Source organism: Ranitomeya variabilis, chromosome 6, assembly GCF_051348905.1.
Source record: "Ranitomeya variabilis isolate aRanVar5 chromosome 6, aRanVar5.hap1, whole genome shotgun sequence".
Lineage (NCBI taxonomy): Eukaryota > Metazoa > Chordata > Amphibia > Anura > Dendrobatidae > Ranitomeya > Ranitomeya variabilis.
In genome coordinates, this window is record NC_135237.1 from 270,879,427 (window position 1) to 270,902,228 (window position 22,802).

The 22,802-nt window shown below is 41.4% G+C and overlaps 1 protein-coding gene across 1 annotated transcript in view; it reads left to right on the plus strand.

Annotated features, from left to right (window-relative positions):
* The window catches only part of LOC143782306 (NFX1-type zinc finger-containing protein 1-like), a 390,131-nt gene extending 369,163 nt beyond the window's left edge, over positions 1–20,968 (plus strand). Inside the window, exons 18-19 of the mRNA XM_077269621.1 lie at positions 13,605–13,700; positions 17,708–20,968. Of these exons, the coding sequence (XP_077125736.1) occupies positions 13,605–13,700; positions 17,708–19,978 (2,367 nt within the window). The 3' untranslated portion in view covers positions 19,979–20,968. The remainder of the gene's footprint in view (positions 1–13,604; positions 13,701–17,707) is intronic.
* The last annotated feature ends 1,834 nt before the right edge of the window (positions 20,969–22,802 follow it).

The window sequence follows — 22,802 nt, forward strand, 5'->3', positions numbered from 1 at the left end:
CAAACCGAGGTTCATTTTTTCCTATTAGCCCTTCGAAAAATTCAAAATGTGGAGCTAAAACAACATTTCAGTGGTAAAAATGTAATTATTCTTTCTTCACCGCCAATGGTATAAAATTCTGTGAGGCACATATGGTGTCAATATGATCACTGCATACCTAGATTAATGCATTGTGGGATGTAGTTTGTAAAATGAGGTCACCTCAGGGGCTCTGTCAACGTGACATGGCAACCTCAAACCTTTCCAGCAAAATCTGAAGTCCAATATGGCACTTCTTCCCTTCTGAGCTCTGTACTGTGCCTCCAATGTAGTTTTTCCCAACATATGAAGTATCGATGTACTCAGGAGAAATTACACACAAATTTTTGGGTCCATTTTCTCCTGTTACCCTGGTGAAGATAAAACATTTGGGGCTAAAAGAGCATTTTTGTGGAAACGATGTTTTTTTATATTTTCACGCCCAATGTAATACATTTCTGTGAAGAACCTGGGGGTGCTCATCACACATCTAGATAAATTCCTTGAGGGGTCTAGTTTCTAAAATGACTCCTTGTGGGGATTTTTCCATTGTTCAGGCATATCAGGGGCTCTTCAAATGAGACATGGTGTCTGCTAATAATTTCAGCATGTTTTGCATTCAAAAGGTCAAATGGCGCTCCTTCCCTTCCGAACCCTGCTGTATGCCCAAACAGTGGTTTTCTTCCACATATGGGGTATTGACGTACTCAGGAGATATTGCACAACAGATTTTTTACAGGCCATTTTCTCCTTTTACTCATGTGAAATAAAAAAAATTGGGCTAAAAGAACATTTTTGTGGAAAAACCGTGATTTTTTTATTTTCATGCCTCAGCGTTATAAATTTCTGTGAAACACCTGGTGGTTCTAGGTGCTCACCACACATCTAGTTAAGTTCCTTGAGGAGTCTAGTTTCCGAAATGGGGTCACTTGTGTTTTTTTTTTACTGTTTAGGCACATCATGGGCTCTCCAAACGTGACATGGTGTCCGCTCTCGATTGCAGACAATTTTGCGTTCAAAAAGTCAAATCGTGCGCTTTCCCTTCTGAGCCCTGCATTGTGCACAAACAGTAGTTTTCCCCCCACATATGAAGTATCAACGCAAATTTTGGGGTCCATTTTCTCATGTTACCCTTGTGAAAATAAAAAAATTTGGGTCTAAATTAAAATTTTTGCTGTTTAACAGCTGATTGGCGTGGGTGGCGGGTATCATAATGATTGGTCATCATTCAAAAAGTAGTGAGCAACCTCTTTAAACTGAAAATGTTATTTTCAAAAACATTTTCATAAAGTTGGAAAAATGCAATTGTCTAAAATATCTCTGCATGTTTTAGTATCAGCATTAGCATTCAATGGAAGTAATGGGAGTAGCAGTATCCATGAAGATGGCCCATACAGTTATCCCTCCTCCACCAAATTTTACTATCGACATTATGTATTTTGCTATAATTAAATATGGGGTATCAATGCAGAGAAAACGTTTCTACTGGTCTACAGTCCATTGGCAGCATTCATTTTACCACTCCAATCAACATGTGGGACTTGACATCGTGCAAAATTATCTTATTCTTGTATACATTGGCTTTACCATGAAACAAAATTAGCTTAATGGGGATTTGTCAGCTGTTTTGTTACATAATCTAAGAGCAGCAGGTGTAAATGGTGCCATTTACTATGTGATGCTGTTTCATTAAAATCAGTGTCTTATTAGCAGGAAATTATCAGTACAGGACTAGGTGTCTCGTGTCTCTTAGTCAACGTAATCTGTATAACCACACCCCTAGTACTGATTAGCAGCCTTCTGTCAATATACAGAGTATACAGAAAGCTGCCAATCATTTGTGTCAGTGAGGTTATACAGTGCTCTGCATTCATAGATCTGCAACAGAGAAAACAGTGATTGTATCAAGATGACAGCAATCAGCATAATAAGTGACATATCACTGAAATCTGAGTCTCTAGTTCTACACATCTGGTCAAAATTGTTGGTACCCCTCATTAATGACAGAAAAAACCACAATGGTCACAGAAATAACTTGAACCTGACAAAAGTAATAATAGATAAAAAATCTATGAAAATGAACAAACATTGCTTTTCAACCATGCTTTCACAGAATTAAAAAAAAAATAAAACTCATGAAATAGGCCTGGGCAGAAATGATGGTACCCCTGAAAATAATGTAACAAAAGTGACATGTTAAATCAAGATGTGTCCACTAACTAGCATCACAGGTGTCTACAATCTTGGAATCAGTGAGTGGGCCTGTATATAGGGCTACAGATACTCACGGTGCTGTTTGGTGACATGGTGTGTATCACACTCAACAAGGACCAGAGGAAGCGAAGGAAAGAGTTGTCTCAGGAGATTAGAAAGAAATTTATAGACAAACATGTTAAAGGTAAAAGTTATAAGACCATCTCCAAGCAGCTTGATGTTCCTGTGACTACAGTTGCACATATTATTCAGAAATTTAAGATCCATGGGACTGTAGCCAACCTCCCTGGATGTGACCGCAGGAGGAAAATTGATGAAAAATCAAAGAGACGGAGAATACGAATGGTAACAAAAGAGCCCAGAAAAACTTCTAAACAGATTAAAGGTAAACTTCACGCTCAAGGAACATCAGTTTCAGATCGCACCATCTGTCGTTGTCTGAGCCAAAGTGGATTTCATGGGAGACAAACAGGGAGGACACCATTGTTGAAAAATAAATAATAAAAAAGCCAGACTGGAATTTGTCAAACTTCATGTTGATAAGCCACAAAGGTTCTGGAAGAATGTCCTATGAACAGGCCTCGGGAAAGATCAGAGAGGCCCGGGGCCTGCGCACTGCAGTACTTTGCTCTGCCCTCAACAGTATAGACAAAGTACGCCTGTGCAGGAGCCGCGGCAGGAAGCAAAGAAGAGAACGTCATCGTATGAAGATGGGAGTCACTGGACCCGGAGCGCGACGCCTATCGGACTGGACCTCACCGGGACCGCCCCCCAGGTGAGTACAATCTAACTGGTTTTTCTTATCTTTCTGGTTACATCAGAGGCTTATCTACAGCATTACAGAATGCTGTAGATAAGCCCTTAATGCCGGTGGCCTTAGCTTATAGGTGAATTTTGGGGCAACAGATTCCTTTAAGTTAAGGGTACCATCATTTCTGTCCAGGCCTATTTAATGAGTTTTATTTTTTTATTTTTTCTGTGGAAGCATGGTTGAAAAGTAATGTCTGACTTTCATTTGTTCATTTTCATAGATTTTTTATTTATTACTTTTGTCAGATTCAAGTTATTTCTGGGTTTTTCGGTCATTAAATGAGGGATGCCAACAATTTTGACCACGTGTGAATATTATGCTGCTCTCAGATTAAAAAGCAAACATGTTGTGGCAGATTCCCTTTACGCTATTGATATCTACAGTAGCTCTTTTTGCTGGTGTCATGTCCAAAACCACTTCCAAATAATAGCACTTGCAAAGTTGATCAGGCCATATGTAGTAGATCAGAAGTTTGACTTGTGACTTCCTATTAAAATGCCATGTTAAAAGTCACTGAGCTTTTTAAGTCCTGTTAAATATGCTTATTTTGCACATTTATTTAATCAGGACTCTTTATCAGATGCGTTACTCTTAAAGAAAAAATGTCTTGATATTTTCATAAAAAATTTAGTGGTTTATTGGATTGTTCACAGAAAAACCACATTGCAGCAAAACATAAAATAATTAAAGTAGTTACGAACAGATTGTCCATTTGTTCCTCATCTTTCCTGGGATGGAAAAAGTCTGTCTATCATGGAATAGAAGTCATCACGGCTACCAGTTGTTCATTCCTTCTGTGAGTTGTCTGAAGTCCATGGAGAATGATGGAGAAGCAGACAGGAGGTGACAGTGCCCACCTGTGAGTCTCGATTATGTCCCACAGACCACGTGTTCTCTCTACATGGTGTTAACTTATACTCTGATCTACATATACAGAAATAGCTTTTCGTAAAGTCAGTGAGAGACAATGTGCTCAGTACAGAATTGAGAAAATAATTAAATTAATAATTAACCCCTTTCTGCCATTGGACGTACTATTCCGTCCATGTGGGGTGGGCCCTAATTCCCAAGGACGGAATAGTACATCCAGCGCGATCGGCCATGCTCACGGGGGGAGCGCGGCCGATCGCGGCCGGGTATCAGCTGCCTATCGCAGCTGACATCCGGCACAATGTGCCAGGAGCGGTCACGGACCGCCCCCATCACATTAACCCCCGGCACACCACGATCAAACATGATCGCGGTGTGCCGGTGGCACAGGGAAGCATCGCGCAGGGAGGGGGCTCACTGCGGGCTTCCCTAAGACCCCCGGAGCAACGCGATGTGATCGCGTTGCTGCAAAGGTCTCTTGCCTCCTATCGCTGCAGGCCCCGGATCCAAAATGGCTGCGTCCAGGTCCTGCAGGGATTACTTCCGGGTGCAGTCCAGGCTCTGGTAAGCCTGCAGCACTGTAAGTCAGATCGCCGATCTGACAGAGTGCTGTGCAAACTGTCAGATTGCCGATCTGTGATGTCCCCCCCTGGGACAAATTAAAAAAGTAAAAAAAAAAATTTCCACATGTGTAAAAAAAAAAAAAAGAAAAAAAAAATCCTAAATAAAGAAAAAAATATATATATTATTCCCATAAATACATTTCTTTATCTAAATAAAAAAAAAAAATCAAACAATAAAAGTACACATATTTAGTATTGCCGCGTCCGTAACGACCCCACCTATAAAACTATATCACTAGTTAACACCTTCAGTGAACACCGTAAAAAAAAAAAAAAAAAAACAGGCAAAAAACCCTTTATTCTCATACCGCGAAACAAAAAGTAGAATAACACGCGATCAAAAAGATGGATATAAATAACCATGGTACTGCTGAAAACGTCATCTTCTCCCGCAAAAAACGAGCCACCATACACCATCATCAGCGAAAAAATAAAAAAGTTATAGTCCTCAGAATAAAGCGATGCCAAAACAATTATTTTTTCTATAAAATAGTTTATATCGTATAAAAGCGCCAAAACATAAAAAAATGATATAAATGAGGTAATCATACTGACCCGAAGAATAAAACTGCTTTATCAATTTTACTAAACGCGGAACGGTATAAACGTCTCCCCCAAAAGAAATTCATGAATAGCTGGTTTTTGGTCATTCTGCCTCACAAAAATCGGAATAAAAAGCGATCAAAAAATCTCCCGTGCCCGAACATGTTACCAATAAAAACGTCAACTCGTCCTGCAAAAAACAAGACCTCACATGACTCTGTGGACTCAAATATGGAAAAATTATAGCTCTCAAAATGTGGTAACGCAAAAAATATTGTTTGCAATAAAAAGCGTCTTTCAGTGTGTGACGGCTGCCAATCATAAAAATCCGCTAAAAAACCCGCTATAAAAGTAAATCAAACCCCCCTTCATCACCCGCTTAGTTAGGTAAAAATTAAAAAATTTAAAAAATGTATTTATTTCCATTTTCCCGCTAGGTATAGGGTTAGGGCTAGGTGTTATGACCCCAGTGGACAGGGTCTCAGAGGAACGTGTAAGTCTGCAAGATACAAAAATCCAGCTCATAGGGCTGTGGTAACTGGGTTGACCAAATAGCTACTCCTAACGCCAACACTAGAAGTAGCCGGGGATCATGCCTACGGTGATCGCTAGATGACTCGCGCCAGCTGGAGAATCTAACTACCCCTAGGAGAAGAAAACAAAGACCTCTCTTGCCTCCAGAGAAAGGGACCCCAAAGCAAGATACAAGCCCCCCACAAATAATAACGGTGAGGTAAGAGGAAATGACAAACACAGAAATGAACCAGGTTCAGCAAAGAGAGGCCAGCTTACTAATAGCAGAATATAGCAAGATAACTTATCTGGTCAACAAAAACCCTATAAAAATCCACGCTGGAGATTCAAGAACCCGCGAACCGTCTAACGGTCCGGGGGGAGAACACCAGCCCCCTAGAGCTTCCAGCAAAGGTCAGGATACAGATAGGAACAAGCTGGACAAAAATACCAAACAAAACAAAAGCAAAAAGCAAAGAAGCAGACTTAGCTTGAAAACAGGAACCAGGATCAGAGGACAAGAGCACAACAGATTAGCTCTGATTTCAACGATGCCAGGCATTGAACTGAAGGTCCAGGGAGCTTATATAGCAACGCCCCTGAACTAACGGCCCAGGTGAGGATATAGGAAAAGACAGACGCTCCAGAGTCAAATCACTAATGACCACTAGAGGGAGCAAAAAGCAAAATCACAACAGTACCCCCCCCTTAGTGAGGGGTCACCGAACCCTCACCACGACCACCAGGGCGATCAGGATGAGCGGCATGAAAGGCACGAACTAAATCGGCCGCATGAACATCAGAGGCGACCACCCAGGAATTATCTTCCTGACCATAGCCCTTCCACTTGACCAGGTACTGAAGCCTCCGCCTGGAGAGACGAGAATCCAAGATCTTCTCCACCACGTACTCCAACTCGCCCTCAACCAACACCGGAGCAGGAGGCTCAGCAGAAGGAACCACAGGCACAACGTACCGCCGCAACAAGGACCTATGAAACACGTTGTGGATAGCAAACGACACAGGTAGATCCAGGCGAAAGGATACAGGATTAAGAATTTCCAATATCTTGTAAGGACCAATAAAACGAGGTTTAAATTTGGGAGAGGAAACCTTCATAGGAACAAAGCGGGAAGAAAGCCACACCAAATCCCCAACACGTAGTCGGGGACCCACACCGCGGCGGCGGTTGGCAAAGCGCTGAGCCCTCTCCTGTGACAACTTCCAAGTTGTCCACCACAAGATTCCAGATCCGCTGCAACCTATCCACCACAGAATCCACCCCAGGGCAGTCAGAAGGTTCCACATGACCCGAAGAAAAACGAGGGTGGAAACCAGAGTTGCAGAAAAACGGCGAAACCAAGGTGGCGGAACTAGCCCGATTATTAAGGGCAAACTCAGCTAACGGCAAGAAGGTCACCCAATCGTCCTGATCAGCAGAGACAAAACACCTCAAATAAGCCTCCAAAGTCTGATTAGTTCGCTCCGTCTGTCCATTAGTCTGAGGATGGAAAGCAGACGAAAACGACAAGTCAATGCCCATCCTACTACAAAAGGATCGCCAGAATCTGGAAACGAACTGGGATCCTCTGTCTGACACAATATTCTCAGGGATGCCGTGCAAACGAACCACGTTCTGGAAAAACACAGGAACCAGATCGGAAGAGGAAGGCAGTTTAGGCAAAGGAACCAAATGGACCATCTTGGAGAAGCGATCACATATCGCCCAGATAACAGACATGCCCTGAGACACCGGAAGATCAGAAATGAAATCCATGGAGATATGTGTCCAAGGTCTCTTAGGGACAGGCAAGGGCAAGAGCAACCCGCTGGCACGAGAACAGCAAGGCTTAGCTCGAGCACAAGTCCCACAGGACTGTACAAATGACCGCACATCCCTAGACAAGGAAGGCCACCAAAAGGATCTGGCCACCAGATCTCTGGTGCCAAAAATTCCTGGGTGACCTGCCAACACCGAGGAATGAACCTCGGAAATGACTCTGCTGGTCCACTTATCAGGCACAAACAGTCTGTCAGGTGGACAAGAATCAGGCCTATCAGCCTGAAATCTCTGCAACACACGTCGCAGATCAGGAGAAATAGCTGACAAGATAATACCATCCTTAAGAATACCAACAGGTTCAGCGACTCCAGGAGCATCAGGCACAAAGCTCCTGGAAAGAGCATCGGCCTTCACATTCTTTGAACCTGGTAAATACGAGACAACAAAGTCAAAACGGGAGAAAAACAATGACCAGCGGGCCTGTCTCGGATTAAGGCGTTTAGCAGACTCGAGATACATCAGATTTTTGTGATCAGTCAAGACCACCACACGATGCTTAGCACCCTCGAGCCAATGACGCCACTCCTCAAATGCCCATTTCATGGCCAACAACTCCCGATTGCCCACATCATAATTTCGCTCCGCAGGCGAAAACTTCCTAGAGAAAAAGGCGCAAGGTCTCATAACAGAGCAACCAGGGCCTCTCTGCGACAAAACGGCCCCTGCTCCAATCTCTGAAGCATCCACCTCAACTTGAAAGGGAAGCGAGACATCAGGCTGGCACAAAACAGGCGCCGAAGTAAACCGACGTTTCAACTCCTGGAAAGCCTCCACGGCAGCAGGAGCCCAATTAACCACATCGGAGCCCTTCTTGGTCATATCCGTCAAAGGTTTCACAATGCTAGAAAAGTTAGCGATAAAACGACGGTAGAAGTTAGCGAAACCCAAGAACTTCTGAAGACTCTTAACTGACGAGGGCTGAGTCCAATCAAGAATAGCTCGGACCTTGACTGGGTCCATCTCCACAGCAGAAGGGGAAAAAATGAACCCCAAAAAGGGAACCTTCTGTACACCAAAAAGACACTTTGAGCCCTTGACAAACAAAGAATTTTCACGCAAAATTTTAAAGACCATCCTGACCTGCTCCACATGCGAGTCCCAATTATCAGAAAAAAACAGAATATCATCCAGATAAACGATCAGAAATTTATCCAGATAGTTCCAGAAAATGTCATGCATAAAGGACTGAAAAACTGAAGGGGCATTAGAGAGCCCAAAAGGCATCACCAAGTACTCAAAATGACCTTCGGGCGTATTGAATGCGGTTTTCCATTCATCACCTTGCTTAATGCGCACAAGGTTGTACGCACCACGAAGGTCTATCTTGGTAAACCACTTGGCACCTTTAATCCGGGCAAACAAGTCAGACAACAGCGGCAAAGGATACTGAAATTTGACAGTGATCTTATTTAAAAGCCGATAGTCAATACAAGGCCTCAAAGATCCGTCCTTTTTAGCCACAAAAAAGAATCCCGCACCAAGAGGGGAAGAAGACGGACGGATGTGTCCTTTCTCCAGAGACTCCTTGATATATGAACGCATAGCGGTATGTTCAGGTATCGACAGATTAAACAGTCTTCCCTTAGGAAATTTACTGCCTGGAATCAAATCTATTGCACAGTCACATTCCCTATGAGGAGGCAATGCACTGGACCTGGACTCGCTAAAGACATCCTGATAATCAGACAAGTACTCCGGAACTTCCGAAGGCGTAGAAGAAGCAATAGACACAGGCAGGGAATCCTCATGAATACCACGACAGCCCCAACTAGACACTGACATAGCCTTCCAGTCAAGGACTGGATTATGGGTCTGTAACCATGGCAGCCCCAAAACAACCAAATCATGCATTTTATGTAGAACGAGAAAACGTATCACCTCGCGGTGTTCAGGAGTCATGCACATGGTAACCTGTGTCCAATACTGCGGCTTATTTTCTGCCAATGGCGTAGCATCAATACCCCTAAGAGGGATAGGATTTTCTAATGGTTCAAGAATAAAACCACAGCGCTTAGCAAATGAGAGATCCATAAGACTCAGGGCAGCACCCGAATCTACAAACGCCATGACAGGATAAGATGACAGTGAGCAAATCAAAGTTACAGACAGAATAAACTTAGGATGCAAATTACCAACGGTGACAGGACTAACAACCTTAGATATACGTTTAGAGCATGCTGAGATAACATGTGTAGAATCACCACAGTAGTAGCACAAGCCATTCCGGCGTCTATGAATTTTCCTCTCATTTCTAGTCAGGATTCTATCACATTGCATCAAATCAGGTGTCCGTTCAGACAACACCATGAGGGAATTTGCGGTTTTTCTATCACATTGCATCACATCAGGTGTCTGTTCAGACAACAACATGAGGGAATTTGCGGTTTTGCGCTCCCGCAACCGCCGGTCAATTTGAATAGCCAGGGACATGGTATCATTCAGACCTGTGGGAATGGGAAAACCCACCATAACATTCTTAATGGCCTCAGAAAGGCCATTTCTAAAATTAGCGGCCAGTGCACACTCGTTCCAATGTGTCAGCACGGACCATTTCCGAAATTTTTGGCAATACACCTCAGCCTCGTCCTGGCCCTGAGACATAGCCAGCAAGGCTTTCTCTGCCTGAATCTCAAGATTGGGTTCCTCATAAAGTAAACCGAGCGCCAGAAAAAACGCATCAATATCAGCCAATGCCGGATCTCCTGGCGCCAACGAAAAAGCCCAATCCTGAGGGTCACCCCGTAAGAATGAAATAACAATTTTTACTTGTTGAGCAGAGTCTCCAGACGAACAAGGTTTCAGGGACAAAAATAATTTACAATTATTCCTGAAATTCCTAAACTTAAATCGGTCTCCTGAAAACAGTTCAGGAATCGGAATCTTGGGTTCAGACCTAGGTCAGGATACAGATAGGAACAAGCTGGACAAAAATACCAAACAAAACAAAAGCAAAAAGCAAAGAAGCAGACTTAGCTTGAAAAACAGGAACCAGGATCAGAGGACAAGAGCACAACAGATTAGCTCTGATTTCAACGATGCCAGGCATTGAACTGAAGGTCCAGGGAGCTTATATAGCAACGCCCCTGAACTAACGGCCCAGGTGAGGATATAGGAAAAGACAGACGCTCCAGAGTCAAATCACTAATGACCACTAGAGGGAGCAAAAAGCAAAATCACAACAGCTAGGGCTAGGGCTAGGGTTAGGGCTAGGGTTAGGGCTAGGGTCAGGGTTGGGGCTAGGGTTAAGGCTACAGTTAGGGTTGGGGCTAAAGTTAGGGTTAGGGTTGGGGCTAAAGTTAGGGTTTGGATTACATTTACGGTTGGGAATAGGGTTGGGATTAGGGTTAGGGGTGTGTCTGGGTTAGAGGTGTGGTTAGGGTTACCGTTGGGATTAGGGTTAGGGGTGTGTTTGGATTAGGGTTTCAGTTATAATTGGGGGGGTTTCCACTGTTTAGGCACATCAGGGGCTCTCCAAACGCGACATGGCGTCCGATCTCAATTCCAGCCAATCCTGCGTTGAAAAAGTAAAACAGTGCTCCTTCCCTTCCGAGCTATTCCGTGCGCCCAAACAGGGGTTTACCCCAACATATGGGGTATCAGCATACTCGGAACACATTGGAGAACAACTTTTGGGGTCCAATTTCTCCTGTTACCCTTGGGAAAATACAAAACTGGGGGCTAAAAAATAATTTTTGTGGAAAAAAAAATATTTTTTATTTGCACGGCTCTGCGTTATAAACTGTAGTGAAACACTTGGGGGTTCAAAGTTCTCACAACACAACTAGATAAGTTCCTTGGGGGGTCTAGTTTCCAATATTTGGTCACTTGTGGGGGTTTCTACTGTTTAGGTACATTAGGGGCTCTGCAAACGCAATGTGACGCCTGCAGACCAATCCATCTAAGTCTGCATTTCAAATGATGCTCCTTCCCTTCCGAGCTCTGCCATGCGCTCAAACGGTGGTTCACCCCCACATATCAGGTATCAGCGTACTCAGGACAAATTGGACAACAATATTTAGGGTCCAATTTCTCCTGTTACCCTTGGAAAAATACAAAACTGGGGGCTAAAAAATAATTTTTGTGGAAAAAAAATATTTTTTATTTGCACGGCTCTGCGTTATAAACTGTAGTGAAACACTTGGGGGTTCAAAGCTCTCACAACACATCTAGATGAGTTCCTTAGGGGGTCTACTTTCCAAAATGGTGTCACTTGTGGGGGTTTTTCACTGTTTAGGTACATTAGGGGCTCTGCAAACGCAATGTGACGCCTGCAGACCATTCCATCTAAGTCTGCATTCCAAATGGCGCTCCATCCCTTCCGAGCCCTCCCATGCGCCCAAACGGTGGTTCCCCCCCACATATGGGGTATCAGCGTACTCACGACAAATTGGACAACAACTTTTGGGGTCCAATTTCTCCTGTTACCCTTGTAAAAATACAAAACTGGGGGCTAAAATATAATTTTTGTGGGAAAAAAATTTTGTTTTATTTTTACGGCTCTGCATTATAAACTTCTGTGAAGCACTTGGTGGGTCAAAGTGCTCACCACACCTCTAGATAAGTTCCTTAGGGGGTCTACTTTCCAAAATGGTGTCACTTGTGGGGGGTTTCAATGTTTAGGCACATCAGTGGCTCTCCAAACGCAACATGGCGTCCCATCTCAATTCCTGTCAATTTTGCATTGAAAAGTCAAACTGCGCTCCTTCCCTTCCGAGCTCTCCCATGCGCCCAAACAGTGGTTTACCCCCACATATGGGGTATCAGCGTACTCAGGACAAATTGTACAACAACTTTTGGGGTCCAATTTCTTCTCTTACCCTTGGGAAAATAAAAAATTGGGGGCGAAAAGATAATTTTTGTGAAAAAATATGATTTTTTATTTTTACGGTTCTGCATTATAAACTTCTGTGAAGCACTTGGTGGGTCAAAGTGCTCACCACACCTCTAGATAAGTTTCTTAGGCGGTCTACTTTCCAAAATGGTGTCACTTGTGGGGGGTTTCAATGTTTAGGCACATCAGGGGCTCTCCAAACGCAACATGGCGTCCCATCTCAATTCCAGTCAATTTTGCATTGAAAAGTCAAATGGCGCTCCTTTGCTTCCGAGCTCTGTCATGCGCCCAAACAGTGGTTTACCCCCACATATGGGGTATCAGCGTACTCAGGACAAATTGTACAACATCTTTTGGGGTCCATTTTCTCCTGTTACCCTTGGTAAAATAAAACAAATTGGAGCTGAAGTAAATTTTGTGTGAAAAAAAGTTAAATGTTCATTTTTATTTAAACATTCCAAAAATTCCTGTGAAACACCTGAAGGGTTAATAAACTTCTTGAGTGTGGTTTTGAGCACCTTGAGGGGTGCAGTTTTTAGAATGGTGTCACACTTGGGTATTTTCTATCATATAGACCCCTCAAAATTACTTCAAATGAGATGTGGTCCCTAAAAAAAAATGGTGTTGTAAAAATGAGAAATTGCTGGTCAACTTTTAACCCTTATAACTCCCTAACAAAAAAAATGTTGGTTCTAAAATTGTGCTGATGTAAAGTAGACATGTGGGAAATGTTACTTATTAATTATTTTGTGTGACATATCACTGTGATTTAATTGCATAAAAATTCAAAGTTGGAAAATTGCGAAATTTTCAAAATTTTTGCCAAATTTCCGTTTTTTTTCACAAATAAACACAGGTAATATCAAAGAAATTTTACCACTATCATGAAGTACAATATGTCACGAGAAAACAGTGTCAGAATCACCAGGATCCGTTGAAGCGTTCCAGAGTTATAACCTCATAAAGGGACAGTGGTCAGAATTGTAAAAATTGGCCTGGTCATTAACGTGCAAACCACCCTTGGGGGTGAAGGGGTTAATATTTAACAAGTCCCCATCCTACTACCAATATTTGCCTATTAAGATTGCATGACTGTGTGTGTGATTGATTTTATTTACTTATTTCCAATAAGTTTCACTAAAACACCTCATTATGCTCCTAGGAAGGGAGATTTCAAGTTGAGTATTGGACATTTAAAAAAAGAAAAAATATATAAAATTGCAAATGGCTTATTAGAACTATTGCACTAGCTTTGTGATGGATTGTATCTACCTGTGAACTTTATTATTTAATAGTGCATAATCTTTCACTGACACTAATATGCCCTCTCATTTTCAGCATCGCATGAGACCAGAAATTGCTCAGTTGCTAACGCCTCACATCTATGACAAGCTGGAGAACCATGCTTCAGTGCTTACCTATGAAAGCATAAAGGTAGGGTGATAGAAATGGTAGAGCATTAGGTATATAGAAACCTCATAATTCGTTTACTAAACTCATAAGTTAGACATATGGTTAAAGAGAACCTGTCAGCAGGATTTTGCTATGTAATGAGTGTTTAAGGTTTTGCTGTAATCATGTCTTTGTGCATCGGGTGGGCTATGGGGTGGGACTATGATCAGTCTCTTTTCTTGGTGCTCTGGCTCCTCCTTTTGCCTCCTGTTTGAATGACAGGTTACTATCTGCCTCCTATTTTAAATATCGTGCCTGCGCACTTCTTTGTTATGGCTCAAAAAAAACATTAGGTCTCCCACAAAATGGTGCTGGCGCATGCGCGGTCGCATCTAAAGATGTATACTATTTCTCAGTCTGCTCTTTTGATGCTCACCCATTGTCCCACCCCATAGCCCACCCCAATTCATGAAGACATGATTACAGCAAAACTTTAAATACTCATTACACAATAACCACAAAACGGATTTCTTCACCTTAGGTATTATTTTAATCAGTATTACAGCATTAATATGACCCTGCTGTAGTTTACATATCAAAATCCTGCTGACAGGTTTATTTTTTTTACACATTAGATTGACTTTTGTCTAATCTGTACAGCCAAGTTTAGAATTTTTTTGGCAATTTTAAATTTTTTACCTATCTTATATGTTTTTATAAATTTACCCAGTACTTCCTTGCGAAAGCCAATTAATCTATTATATAGAAGTAATTTTTTATGTTTTTACTGAAACTCTAAGGCCAGGGTCACATGAACATATAAATTGGATGAATGCTCTCTGATTTTATATCGGATAGCACTCGGACCAATGATCAATTCACTGGGGCAGTGCTGATGACTGATTTTTTTTTTCTCTGTCAGAATCTCTCTGTGAATAAAATCACAGCATGCTGTGATTTTGCTTCAAAATCGGAACACACTCCCCATTCAATTCTATAGGTGCGGATTTTCGATTTTAGCAGGCTCACACATTGGAGAGGATGGAGAAATTTTGTTCTCCATCTAGTCCTCATGGTGTGCTCCAATTCTTGCACCCAAAAGAATCAGATCACGCTATGCTTACACTCTGAGCAAACTCACATCAGAGTGTCATTATCATCTCCAAATATCTCGGATAAGAGAATCTATGGTCATGTGACCCTGCGCTAATACTGGGATTGGTACTGATATACTAACAAATTATTCTTGATAGAAAGCATTAGGATGGTATGAGCTTGCATATATCTCCACAGATATAGTCTTCCAATCAGGGCCGGACTGGGACTAAAAAGCAGCCCTGGCACAAATAAAAATTCACCAGCCCACATACGAGTGTCGTAGAATCAAATCGTAAAGTCTTGACAGGTTGTGCCGACTTTTTTGCTTTATTTGTTAAACCAATCAAATGTGTTATACCACTTTACATTTGTAACCTGCAGTGGCCATAGGGGGAATAGACATGAATTCAGATGGCCTGCAGACTATTATCACACTGCAGAATATGCTAAAAAATACAGCACTGATCACACATGTAACACACACTACAAATACCTCACACACATGTAACACATACACACTACAGATACCGCACACACATGTAACACACACTATAGATACCTCACACAAGAGTAACACACTACAGATACCTCACACACATGTAACATACACACACTACAGTTACCCCACACATGTAACGCACACACACACTACAGATACCTCACGCACATGTAACACACACTACAGATACCTCACGCACATGTAACACACACTACAGATACCACACACATGTAACATACACACACTACAGATACCGCACACACATGTAACACACACACATGCACACTACAGATACCACACACACATGTCTCACACACACACACACACACACTACAGATACCACACACACATGTAACACACACACATACACACTACAGATACCACACACATGAGTAACACACACACTACAGATACCGCACACACATGTAGCACACACACACTACAGATACCACACACACATGTAACAAACACACATACACACTACAGATACCACACGCACATGTAACACACACACACATACACACTACAGATACCACACACACGAGTAACACACACACTACAGATACCACACGCACATGTAACACACACACTACAGGTAACACACGCACACTCTGTGCTGCAGCAGAGGCTGATATACATGTGCAGCTTCTCCCGCTCACAGCAAGCACTTTCCCAACACCTCCCCCGCGCTCTCCTCTATTGGGGCCGTGGACCAGAGCAGGAGAAGATGTGACGGTGGGGAATTGAGCTGCTTCTCTATTGGTCCCTCGGAGCTCAGCACACACAGGGAGATATTCCTGACCTTGCAGCTTGATTGCAGGCTCTCTCCCTCAGAGGTGCCCAGTGCAGTGCAGGGGGACAGGAGCACTGGCCAATCAGCTCTTCTAACAATCTGATGCTCATTGGCCAGTGTTCTTCTCCATCATGGCACGCCCCTTTTTTGAATGGCTGAACCCGGCGCAGCAAAAAAAAAAAAAAAATCAGTGCATAGAAAAATGTTTGCACCCCCTCATGCCCTGTCGCCTCACTAGACAGGAAGAAGTGGGCAGTCTGATGTCCTGATCACAGGCTGCAGCGGGAGGCATGGCCGGAGCAGCACAGCGTGGCCCCTCATCCTGTTTCTATGTTACCTCACTGCAGCGCTAGTGATCAGGACACTTCCTCCTTTCTAGTATGGCGCGATCAAGTGCGCAAGAAAAGCAAATGCCGCCCGGTGTGCTGGCTGCTGAAGTGAACTCTGGAACGCCCACTGACAACGCGGAGAGGGTGATATGTCTAGCGGCCCATTACAAGGACCGGCCCTTCTGGCGTTTGCCAGAAATGCCCGATGGCCATTCCGGCCCTGCTTCCAATGACAATGTCACTTTGTTTTGATAAAAATTACAGTTTGAAAAACGTTGTAGTACATGTAAAGTCATAGTCAAAAGTTTTGAGACTGACACAGATTATGGTTTTCACTTGTCAGTAAACCCATTCCTTTGTATGAAATGCAATCCCACCACTGAATGGTCTCATTATGCTTTATTGTTGGGATGACACAGGATGTAATACTCCTCTTTTGTTCTCTAATCATTCTTCCAGATGGACCAATTAATTTGATGGGGGTTTCATCAGAGAAAACAGTTTCACCTCAGTCCTTTGCAGTCTAGTTTCTTAACTTTATCCAAAGTTATTTTCTTTAACGAAGCCCCCTTCAGACTATTTGGGACATCTGGAAGAATGATTGTCCCGAGAAGATAAGGGCTACTATGAAATCTGTCTCATGCCAACAGTAAATCTTCCTGAGACCATTCATGTGTGAGGTTGCATTTCATCCTAGGGAGTGGGCTCACAATTTTGCCTAAGAACACTGCAATGATTAAAGAATGGTATCTAAACATCCTCCAAGATGAAATTTCTGACAACGATCCATTAGCAATTCGGTGATGAAGAATGCTTTTTCCAGCATAATAGACTGCCATGTCAAAAATCAAAAGTGATAACTATGTGGCTTGGTGAACAAAATGCTGACATTTTGGGGCCTTAGCCAGGAAAATCTCTAGATCTTAATCCCTTGAGAACTTCTTGTCAATTTTCAAAAATTGGTTAACAAACAAAAACTCAGAAATAGTGATAAATTCCAAGCACTGATTAGGCAAGAATGGGTTGACTTTAGACAGGATTTTGGCTCAGAAGGTGATATCCAGCATGCAAGGGTGAATTGCAAAAGTATTGAAAAATGAAGGTCATCACGGTAAATATTGAGTCTTTGCATAAACTTGATATTTTTGTCAGTAAAAGTTTAAAAACTTAAGAAGTACTTTTAACCAGTACCCACAGAAAGATCGGATAACAAGATCTAAAAATATTTACACAAATTTTAGTTTTCACTAAGGTTACTGCTTCAGTCTCACGGCTTTTGGGCACCACTGTATGTCATTATAATCTACTCCTCTCTGATTTTCTCTGCTAGGGAGTTTGTCACAACCTCTTCTTTGTGGACCACAACCACCTTGAGGAACATATTAAGGAAGGCAAGAGTCATCAGAATGTCCATGAAGCTGCATTTGTGAAGTCACTTTGCTTCTATTTCATACAACAAGGCTACTCTCCATCACAGATAACAATACTCACTACTTATTCTGGACAGCTTCATTGTTTGCAGAAAATGATGCCCAAAGCTCAGTTTCAGGGTGTCAGGGTATGTGTGGTTGATAAATACCAAGGAGAGGAAAATGAAATTATCATCCTCACTCTGGTAAGAAGTAACTTGGTTGGCAATGTTGGTTTTCTTAAAATTCCAAACCGGGTATGTGTTGCCTTATCAAGAGCTAAGAAAGGATTATTTTGCATAGGGAATATGGAGTTATTATCAAAAGTTCCCCTTTGGAGTGCAATTAATGATGTATTACGAGAAAAGGGTCTTATTGGTAAAGAGTTAAAGCTCCAATGTGTCAACCATCCTAATGCAGCAACTTATGTATCTAAATCCTCAGACTTTGCTGATGTTCCTGAGGGTGGATGCAAGATTCCTTGTGTGTTCAGATTGAACTGTGGCCATATTTGTCCTCTTTTGTGTCACCCTTATGATCAGCAACATGAAAATGTTGTATGCAGAAAGCCTTGCCCAAAAAGTGTCTGTGAAAATAGACACAAGTGCACAAGGTTGTGCAGTGAACCTTGTGGTAAATGTGAAGAGGTTGTGCAAAAACAGATTCCTTTATGTGGACACATTCAGGATGTTCCATGTTCAATGGATCCAGAAAAATTCTGTTGCAAAATACCATGCATTAAGGTATTACAGTGTGGTCACAAATGTGTCCGATTATGTAGTCAGGTCTGTACCAAAAAATGTCCTGAAAAGGTAACCGTTACTCTGAAATGTGGTCACACTGTTAAAACATTGTGTCACGTGAAGACAGAAGCAGAGCTGACTGGTACCACATTAAAATGTCATGTGAAATGTGGACAAAAATTAGATTGTGGACACAACTGCCCTGGAAGTTGCAACACCTGTGATACACGAGGCTTTCACTTGACATGTGGAAATGTTTGTGGCATTCTACTTTACTGTTCACATAAGTGTGAAGAAAAGTGTAACACTAGGTGCTTTTGTAACCGTTCTTGTGAAAATTCATGTTTTCATGGAAAATGCCTTCAGAAATGCAGTGAACCATGTGCTCCTTGCACAAAACCTTGTGGGTGGTGCTGCAAGCATAAAATGTGTTCAAAACTTTGTTGGGAGCCTTGTGACCGAGAGGCATGTGATGAACCTTGCAGGAAAAATCTTAAATGTGGCCACCCATGCATTGGATTTTGCGGAGAGCCATGCCCCAAAAAATGCAGAGTTTGTGATGCAGATGAAGTACAAGAATTGATCTTTGGAAATGAAGCAAAACCTGATACCCGCTTTATTCAACTTATGGACTGTCCTCATTATTTTGAAGAGACACATTTCTCAGAGTGGATGGTTAGGAAAGACCGAGACCAAGTTATTAAACTGAAGTCTTGTCCGAAATGTCTGAAACCCATAAGAAAAAGTTTACGATATGGCAATTTGATCAAGCAAACACTGTCTGATTTAGAGATAGTTAAAGAAAGGATCAGTTATAAATGGATAAATAATTTGGAAATGTTCCTCAGTGAAAATGACACCGAATTGTGTAACTTTCCACAACTAGATAAGACAGTGCAACAGTTGCAAGAAGGCAACCTAACTCTACGTTCACTGATGTTAGTAGGTGAGAAAATAACATTCTGGCAAAAACTCGGAGCAATACAAAATAGGGTAAAAAAGAGCCCTAGAGTTCTGATTAGAATACTGAATGATATTCCTATTGTTTCTCAAGCTATTGATAATGCTACAAGCAAGTACGACATTTCAGAGAAATACTATGAACTATTCAGAATGGCTTTAGAAGTAGAGGCGACATTCATTGAGCAGAATATACCAGAGAGATCTACTCACAAAATAAAATCACTGATTAATGAGATGTACTCAGAAGAACGCACCATGCATTTAGATGAATTACATGCTCACCTACAGATGCTTCCAGTATCCATGGATCTCATCAATGTAGTAAAGGAAAAACCAGTCATATATGACACAGAGCTGCTGAGGCAAGATCTCTGGCACAGGTGTGAAGCAGGACATATCTATACTACCAGTGTAGATGAAAACGAGAGTCTCTGCTGTCCACAGTGTAGTTTCAGTGATGACTATGATGATGAAGATGAAGATTAGCTGTTCTTTCAAGCAAAAGTCATGCAAAGATACATATAATTAAAGAGGTTAGTTTCTATGATTTCTAAAGAAAATAAAATATAAAAATATAAATATAATTATATATAGGCACAGAATAATTTAAGTTTATGGGGAGTGAACACAATCATATTATTTCAGATATCTCATGTTTCTAGCTTCATATTGTAAATGTGTTATAAACCACAGAGTTTAGGTTTACACTTAAGGGTCTTTCCTATCTCCATAAATGAATATTGTTGGATAATACTAATAAAACCAAGCACTTGTATTTCACTGCTTATGAAAATTTGAGATATAAACACCTTTTTTTAATTTATAGTTCACTGCCTAGGAGACCGACCACTGTCTTGATTTTAAGCACTATGCTGAAGCCGATTGGAATTAGAATTTAACAATGCACTCGAGGAATCCCGGTCAGCTCCAAAACAGTGCTTACAAGGTCAATAGAAAAGAGCATGTAAACATTGTTCATGTTCTGTGTAGAGAAAGTGTTAATATCTCAAGAGCTGCTGAAAAATTGAGTTAGTATATTGAAAATTACTGTATTCACAAGGACTATCTGAAAATACACATTTATGAGTATAATATCTCTTTAATCGTGGCTACCTAGAAATTACAACATTTTATGTTTAATAGTAGGTTTAGCACAATACCGCAATTTTAATAGATATGTGATCATTTACAGATCTGATGTCAGGAGAAGATGAATATTTCCTTTATGTTAATGTTTTTCAAAATATGTTAAATAACAATTAAGCACATTTAATTTCAAAATCAAAGTAGATGCTTTTGAGAATTTTAATTCAAAATAGCATTAGTCCATTAACATTCAGTTAGTTCAGGCAAACATCAGACTTTACAACCAGTACATTTTTTGTCTTTGTGATTCATTTTCATAAGTATAATTGTAATGCACATAACTTTATAATTTGAATTTAAAATAAATTAAAATGAAAATTTTAACTTTGCAATGTTAATGTGTCTCTATCATTTCAAGTGACTTTTTAACAAGCTGTCATATGTTTATACGTAACAGGAATAACATTATTTCTGATGATTCCTTGACTTGTATTCTGCATTTTCCCCAATTTTTCCATTTTCATGGGTCAATCTCTAATTTTCAGGTCTTTCTGACCAAGTGGATGGAGACCAGCTGCAGTGATGTGCTCCATGCACAGTACACAGAAATAGAGTGCTTCCTGCTTTTTCATTAGTAGCACATAGACAAAAGAAACAGCCATTTGGAGGATGTCATACAGCAGTACTGAGCAGTGTAGCTGTGAACCTAGCAATGGGAATGAAAAAAGTTACTTGCTAGAAATTTTTCACCAGGGATTTTGCTGCCTGTGTCAGTGCCTCTCCCTGCTTCTCACTCCTCCTCCCCTTCCCATTTCCATTGACTTTTGTGGGAGCTGATCTTTTTCTGAGTGGATGGTGACGTTCCGTTGATTGGGTGTGGGAGCATTAGATAAAGAAATGGCTTATAAATTTAGAAAGAAGCAGATTACTCTGATAAGATATATTACAAGTTTCATATATTGTCTTGTAGCAATGATTTATGCAGATTTGATGAAATGACAGAGACCACTTAACCATTCCCGACATGCACCATACATATACTGCTCTGTGGGAGCTGCGTTCCCGCAAAGAGATGTATATGTACGGCGGTACGATCGTCATGGAGATCGCGTGCAGGTGTCGGCTCTGTGTGAGAGCTGACACCCCGCAGCAATCCCCATGATCGGTGCTAGCACCGATCGTGGGCATTTAACCCCTCTGATGCTGCCGTCAGTAGTGACAGCAGCATAGAGGAGCATCACGCAGGCAATCAGTTCCCTGCACGCTTCCATCAGGACAATGCGATGGATTGTGTTGTCCTGATTGTCTCCATGGAGACCCGCCAACCCCAAGATGGCCCCGGGTTCCATCTGTGTCCTGCAGGCAAGGTGGCTCGTGAGCACCTGCTGGGAGCAGTCGCTGGCAGGTCTCCCTGCATGTCAGATCCTGATCTGATGCTCTGCAGTGCAGAGTATCAGATCAACTATCTGATGTAGTACAGTGATGTCCCATCCAGGGACAATGTAAAAAAGTTAAAAAAAAGAAATAAAGATTTTTCCAATAAATACATTTATTTATATAAATTAAAAAAACAATAAAAGTACACATATTTGCTATCACTGCATTCGTAACGACCTGCTCCATAAAACTGTCCCACTAGTTAACCCATTCAGTGAACACCGTAAAAAAATAAGTAAAAAATGAGGCAAAAAACAATGCTTTGTCATAATACCACTGAACAAAAAGTGCAATAAAACACCATAAAAAAGACAGATGTAAACAAAAATGGTAGAGCTGAAAACGTCACCTTGTCCCGCAAAAAACAAGCCGCTGATACAGCTTCATCAGCAGAAAAATAAAAAAAATATAGCTCTCAGAATAAAGCAATGCAAAAAAAATTATTTTTTCTATAAAATATTTTTTATTGTGTAAAAGCTCCAAAGCATAAAAGAAGATATAAATGAGATATTGCTGTAATCGTACTGACCCAAAGAATAGCTTTGCCTTACCAATTTTAACCCATGCGGAAAGATAAAAAAAAAAAGCAATTCCTGAATTGCTGTTTTTTTTCAATCTGTCTCCCAAAAATCAGAATGGAAAGCGATAAAAAAAGTCATGTGCGTGAAAATGGTACCAATAAAAACTCCAGCTTGTCCCACAAAAAACAAGCCCATACTTGACTCTGTCTGCCAAAATATGAAAAAAATTATAGCTCTCCAAATATGGTGATGCAAAAACTATTTTT